This window comes from Acanthisitta chloris, unplaced genomic scaffold, assembly GCF_000695815.1.
Source record: "Acanthisitta chloris isolate BGI_N310 unplaced genomic scaffold, ASM69581v1 scaffold7690, whole genome shotgun sequence".
Lineage (NCBI taxonomy): Eukaryota > Metazoa > Chordata > Aves > Passeriformes > Acanthisittidae > Acanthisitta > Acanthisitta chloris.
This window is the reverse complement of record NW_008652168.1, coordinates 95,078-102,568: the sequence shown is the minus strand read 5'-3', so window position 1 is coordinate 102,568 and position 7,491 is coordinate 95,078. Positions and strand designations below refer to the sequence as shown.

The following is a 7,491-nucleotide window of genomic DNA, read 5'->3' as shown; positions in this document are numbered from 1 at the left end:
GGGAAAGAAAAGTTTTAAATACCCAAGATTTTGGTGTCATTTCTGGTCAAATGTTTGCTATAATCAAGCTGTACACTCTGTTGCAAATGTTGCTGTAAATGGAAAAGGAAAACCAACAAAGATTCTCTTCAAATTTCACCTCTCCTCTTGCTGAAAAGAACAGTAAGCCTCCTTACTGTGCTACATTTCCTGTGGTATTCAACATTATAATTTTTTTAAGCTGTGGTGGGGAAGTTGAAAAGAAGAGGCTACATTATACATTAAATTCAATGCCGAGTAATGTAACTACACATTAAAGTCAAAGAGCAGTTCACATGAGAAATAGAAACACAAAGTGAGTCACTCATCTGGATAAAAACACATATATTATTAAATTTTCTTTCTTTATTACATTGACCTATAAATGTCTTGAGAAGTGCAAGATTGAAATGAGTGAGCAGAAGCAATCATACAAACAGTGATCTGTATAAGCTACCATCTTCAAAAATTCATGAAAATACTTGAACAAAGACACGATCTTCTTCAGCAGTTCCATAGGTTCATGGTGACTGCCACAGGAGTGCTGCACACAGTAAGTGTACTTACCCACTAACACTCTACTACTGTATTGTACTTTGACCATCCCCAGGAAGATTCCACCACAACCAACACACAAGAAGCAAATGTATTATGCCACTGTGTAGAAGATAAGTATGGGGGTTTTGCAATTTGCAGGAGTACTAACCAACATTTAAAAAGGGATTTCATGCAGAAGACACAGGCTGTGACTGAGAAGCCCTGTTGGACTGTGCCAGCTACTACAGTACAGAAAAGGAAGCTTACTCAGAAACATACAGAAGAATGGAAAACTAGAGTGATACCAAATGACAGACAAAGGAGGAGAGCAGAACAATAAAAACAAGGACATAAAGAAAAGTTATTTTAAAATTAAGAATTGTGTTTCCATGTTTTCATTTCAAAACAGAAATAATTACCCTCTCATGCAATTTCCTAGTTGATCATGATTAAGGCAAAGTATTTAAATTACATAATATTATATACTTCTTTCATATGTGTGTGTGTGTGTGTGTGTTTGGTGGCAGATTTAAAGGTTATTTACTCCTTTCTATGACAAAATTCAGATAATCGCTTAAATTCTTTGTGGAATTCAACTAACTCTAAATTCAGTGAACACTAAAATTTGCAGCATCATTTATTTATCTTCCTATCTTCAGGCAGATTTTCTTACTGGAACAAAATATGAATCAAATAAACTTGTTTTAGGATGACTCAAAAATGAATTTTTTTCCTCCCAGACTTGTTGAGACATCAGAACTGTGGCACATACATTCTCGCAGCACCACAAGCTTTCCCTTATTTACCACATTATTTACCAGCTGATACTGCAAGTGGTCCCCGTTTCTTAAGACAGTTAATCACAGCCTAGGCAGCCACAAGTGTAAAGCATTCAACAAGACAGAGATGTAAGTATTTTACAATGTAATAAAATTCTGGTCAAACTCTGGACCACTCTTGAAGTTGCCACTGCTTCAATTCACAAAATAGAAGAGCAGGCCACTGATATCTACATAGTCAGTGAAAGACTTTCAGAATTCCATGGATGGATTCTTGCAGAATAGGACTTGGAAGAAGGTGGAATCAGATCATAAAATAATACTAGAACATTTTCCCAGGACAAAATAAGCCAAAGACTTTGCTTATTCTGTGTTCAAAGTGTGCATTTCTCACACAATCAGGTCAGTCATTAAGGACATAACATACGTAACACAATAAAAATGTCAACCAGTGAAACACCAGAAATCTCTTGATAGGTCAATTACTTGTGGGTACTTTACAGTTGAGAAAGCCTAAAACAAAGAAATCTGCATGGAGATGCATCATGTTTGCAAATATAGGAAGTACAAACATTTTTCAAGCCTTAAAACTAATGCCTTTTTCTTCCGGTCTAACATTTCTGTACTTCTTTTAATTAAAAACCCCAAAATATCTCTTCAAGGGATATCATCCCATTTACCAAACTAGTCCCGACAGTTTGCTCCATGTGTAACCAAGGGCCAGATTCTGCCAGCATTTTTTCACACCGAGTTCTAATTAATGTTTGTTGTAATAATTCCAAAGAAAATGCATTTCACAAGATAAAGGTATTTCTCCAGGTATATAAAAATAATCTCATCTAAAAAGAGAAGAACAGAGTAAGAACTACCAGAATCAAGAGTGTCAAAAGTCTATGTGGCTGATCCTACAGCCAGTCCTCTGTTGTGTCAAATATCTAGCAGCAGTTGAACATTTCTCTGGGGTGTCAGGACATCTCAGGCCTTGAGGCTGGGATGAGATGAGGCTTGTTAAGTTGGTTAAGACTCCTCAACTACATGTGAGGATTTGCTCATTTGCCCTTGAATCAAGGGTCTCTGACAGGTGACAGAAGTAAATCTTGGATTGGAAGTTGTTCTGTGTCAGCCCCCTAGACAGCTTGTATTACAGTAGGGAATTATTTAAGCCATTTAGACTATTTTTGATACCTATCCCTTTCAAACCTGATTGTAATTTGCTTTGGCATTCTGCTTTGGAAAACTGTGCCAACTGGGGACAGAGGGAAAAAAAGAGGTACAAAGAGGAGTGAGTGCATGCAGCTAAGGACTGAGATGAAGTTGAGCACCAGATGAAAATACAAAGGAACCCATGTAAGGGCAACAATGCAGGCAAAGGTGGATTGTGTCATTCTCCTTGAAACAAATAGAAGCTATAGATAATTTTTCTGCTAAAGAATCATCTCTGATTGTTTGTGCCACAGAGGCAGATAAATGCCAAAAAGATAGATCCCTCTGCCTCTGAGATACTGTCCTGTATAGTATAAAGTTAATAGCAAAGTAATAACGAGCCTCCAGTCCTGACATAAAATATAAAGTTATGCTTGCTAGATGCAAGCTTCATGATCTATAACCTGTAAATCCCTGTGATCATAGCACAGGTCTCTACCACACTGGCAAAAGAAGGGCAAAATGCCTTCAAAAACCTGGACAGCTTTTCACCAGGAACATACCATATTTTCAGCCTAATTTTGCACATAAACCTTGAAATAGAATATTATTTTCTATTGGCTTGTCACCTAATGATACAAAATTCTAAATATTTATTTGATGAAAAGGGATTACATTTCTGACACACCAGATCTGCACTCACACAATAGGTAAAGACAAGAAGGGTTAATACAAGAATTTCCATTTCTTCTACTTTCCCATTCTGAAATGATTGTTTACCATGTGTGTGGCTGCATTGACTATGAGTTCTAGACACATGCAGGATCCCAATGTGCCACATAGCAGGGCAAAAAACCCCAAAAAGTAGTTCCTATCCTTTTGATAAAAATGATTTATCTCTGCTAAAGATGAAAAAAAAAATCATTCTTAGTCCACATTTGGTAAACTTCTGCCAACACGTGAAAATTCTTCAAAGCTCCAGAAAAATGTACACAGTTAGTTACAACTGAAGCATACAGCTTCCAGTCCAGTAGTTGTAATTGCTCCCGTTACAATTTCTAATACGAAGACAACTTACTATATTTACAAAATTACTTCTGTTGGACACTTGAAAAATACAAACTTCCTGCAGTGAATGGGAATAACTGTGGCACTACTCTCCCACAAATGCAGGTTCCTTGTTATCAGAAAAAAATATTCTGAAAATAGGATTGCTAGTTAGACTTGCAAGCAAAATTTGGCCCTGAATATACTATTTTTTTTTAGAATTAATCTGTTTTGAGTCATTGCCTAACTGGCACTGAAAAACCCACCTTTCTGAAAGCATCAGAGTCTCCTCCAAATATGGTTGCTTTAAATAAACTAAAACAGGGTGGGAAGAATGGCTTCAGGCTCTCAAGAAAGAGAGTAGCTGCTCTCCAGGAAATTACACATTTAGATGGTGTATGTCCTGAATGAAGATTAGTTTATACAGGGACATAATAAAATCTCCCACTGTGATTCCTTTACAAAATCCATGGAAAATTCATGATGTAACAACTACAGCTTCTCATTTGTTAGCCATTTCTTTCCACTGTACATTAGACAATGGTCACTTAACTCACACAGCAATTCCTGATAATATTACATTATCCTCATGATAGTCAGTAAAACAAAAAACTACAGTGGCTTAAACAGCAACGTTCTATGTCTGTTTGAACAAAATCTATTCAAACAATCAAACACATACAAGGAACTACTAAAAAGAACAATTAAGGTGGAATGTATTAATAAATGTTTAATACTTACACTTTTTTCTGGTCTTCTGAAACTAAAAACCTATTTAATTTTGCCTGATATTAAAATTTTATAACCAGGTGGTAGGAACACTTTACTAATTCTGGAAGAGAAATCTCGCTTTACATGCCAACCATGTGGTAACTCTTAAAGTTGCACCTATTAATTACAAACTATCTTAAAATTACAAAAGGGCAACTGAAACAACACTAGCTTTCAACTATGCCTCAGTCCAAAATAATGGATTAATCTATATGTAGGCTCTAATTTTCACCCAGGGACATTCTAGCAGTCTCCTGCAAAATCTTCACAGTAGGTAATCTATTTGGGCCTTGGAAAAAAAAAATTAGTAGACTTAGCATTCATTTAAAGAAGAAAGCCATTCTTTACAATTCTACTTCCTTCAAGAAAAAAAAAACACCACCAAAAATACTCCCCCGCACTGTCCCCCAAGCAATTATTTACGCTCCCAGCTAACGGATTTGATGCAGATCTTGGGCATACTGATTTTACAGAAACGAGAAAAAGCAAAGTAAACAATGAGCCTATGTATTATTTGTGCTGTAATGTGCTATTTGACTTGTGTTACTCCCCAGTGTAGAGGGACTCCCTTGCTGGAGAAAATATAGCAAAGAGTAAAGACAGCTTTACTGACCTGTGTGCTGCCGCCGATGCTTGGTGAGGGCATGACGTGTCCCGCCGGCAAAGCCACAAAGGTCACAGAGGAACGACTTCTCGCCTGTTGCAACAATAAACAGATGAGGGACTGCGGAGGTCACAGATCATTAAAACATATCTATCAAGGCTTTCAGGGTTACTAATTCCTCCAATCAAATGTTTCCATGTAAATATGTCAAATGGGAATGAAATTACCACTGCGGTTTATTGACTGTGATAAAATCTGAAAAGCACCACTGAACATAATTACATACTTGTCAGACCCATAAAAATTAGCTTTATTATCAATGGAATGGTTTTGTACAACTTCATTTCTGTTAGATGTCTTCCAGATGGGGCTGCTTTATGCACTTGAACAGTTTTTATGCATATCCTGATTTTTTACAATTCCCATACATCTGGCCTTTCTGTGCTGAGTAAAGACTGCCTGGAAAAAAAGTTAATATATTGTATATATATGATTCTGCTTAAATAAAACATATTTAATTTACTAACAAATTAAAGGTACTGAGAAATTTTCAATAGACTAGGTCACAGTCATCTTTAGTTACCTTCTATTTATTAATAAGTATTAAATTATTTTCTTGAATATAAGAAGAGCCCAGGCAACCATAAAAGCCACATTATTCAGTACTAGTGGCAATTCAGCACTGTTTATGTTTCTAAAGTTTTCATGACATAAAGAAAACAGGTCTGGGGATTGCTACTGAAATTGCAGCAGAACTCGTATTGTTTAACTTCAAATGATAATTCTTGATTCCAAACCTCTGGACCAATTTGAGAGACTTTGGCAAGCTCAATACTCATTAGAAGTGCATAAATGCTCCCTTTTTAGTTCAGTTTGTCTTTTTTTTAAAGTAAATCTAGGATTTTGCCCTGTTGCTCATAAATACAGTCTATCATTTCACAGCAATATTTTTACTCAGTATGTACTAACATGCACAGCAATCTCAGCCCATAAAGGCCACATGGAAGGTCATTATGAATTAATAATGGTAACCTCAGGTAGAGACTCAATAACCTCAGATAAGGCTGAAATTGTTAAAATATATTTCTAAAAAGAATCACATTAGTCACTTGGAGCCAAATTGTCTCCTTTCGCAGTAACATAGTGGAGAGGGGGCTAGTGGGGCAGTGATGCTGAATACATTGAAACTAACAGTCTCCTTCAAATTCTTCCCCACAGGGAAGGAAATCTCGTTCCTACAAAAGAAGGCAGGTTAAGAGGTCGGGTGTCAAATTACCAAGTCCTCCAGTGAAGACAGAGGGATGGAAACCAGTTTATTCCTACATAACCAGCACATGAATACACAGACTTTCTGGAAAGCCACCAGTGCCTCAGGTAACTTTGGATGCAAGAGACCTTGTGAGTGGGAGCTCCCCTGACAGCACCACAGAGACCAGCTGCTCTTTCCCACCACTGCCTTGATGAGAGCCCCTGAGAAGCCCCAGCTCCTCACCCCAGTTGCCACAGTGAGAGAGTCCCTGGGCCCTGTGCTACCAGGAGGAAAGCAATTCCTCCACAGTTTCCAAGGCAGCTTGAACCCTACCACTAAAATAGGATTACAAAAATGCTGGTCAACCTCCACCAGTAGCGAGTCTATGAAATGCAATGGGCACATATTTCAGAATTTCACCCTTTCAGAATAAAGCAAATGGTATATTGTTATTTTCTGCATCCCAAACCTGGTCACATAAAGCAGACTGAAATTTTACAGGACTTTGGACTTGTTTGAAAATTTGGCCCGTTGATGAGAGTATCTCAAGGCAGTATCTTAAGGTGCAAAATAATTCCAGCATCTCTTTTAGCCAATTAGTCAATTCTAGCCATCAGTGATTACAACCAAATCTAAAAGAAGAAAACCAACAGAAAAAGCAGAATGGAAACCCATCTTAACTATCACTGGAAGAATGCATTTGTGCTAAATGATATATACAAAGCCTGAACTTTACTGCAAAATGTTTGTCAATAGCATTATTGCTGAGGTGTTACATGATTGTTACACAGAGATTTCTGCACAGTCTCTTTCAGGCTTATTTTTATTTTTTGGCATTTTTGAAATCAGGACCTGCAGCATGTAGCACTTCAATTCCTCAAAATAGCGAAGAAAAGGAGTAGAAAGACTACATGTAATTCTTAATTATAATTAAATATTAATTTAATTAATTAATCAATTTTAAATATAAATCTTTCTAACTAGCAGCAATGCCTAACACCCCAGCATAAAATTCACACTTTAAAGTTAAATGCTGTTCTGTGCCTACCAAGCAATTGCTCATCATCTATATATTGTCATAAATTAGCTCATGTTGTGTTTAACATCTCGGAGCAGACTTCAGTCTGGCCTGCAGCTCCATCACTAATGAGGACACAGAGTACCCAGAGAATCTTTGCAAGCTCATGGATTTACCAGGTAGTTTATATTTGGGCCTTTGCAACAGATTTTGAGCCACAAAGAAATTATCTAAAACCAACCAACAGCTTTAAAGTAGGGAAATTGCTCCATTCTATAAAACAATTTGCCAGTTAAATACTTCACACTCCTCCAGGTGGGATCTG

The 7,491-nt window shown here is 37.0% G+C and overlaps 1 protein-coding gene across 1 annotated transcript in view; it reads right to left on the bottom strand.

Moving 5' to 3' along the window:
- LOC103803622 (zinc finger protein 407-like) overlaps positions 1 to 7,491 on the bottom strand; it is a gene marked incomplete at its 3' end in the record, with an annotated part of 128,539 nt that overhangs the window by 30,647 nt on the left and 90,401 nt on the right. The window contains exon 3 of the mRNA XM_009076194.1: positions 4,909 to 4,992. Coding sequence (XP_009074442.1) covers positions 4,909 to 4,992 — 84 coding nt within the window. The remainder of the gene's footprint in view (positions 1 to 4,908; positions 4,993 to 7,491) is intronic.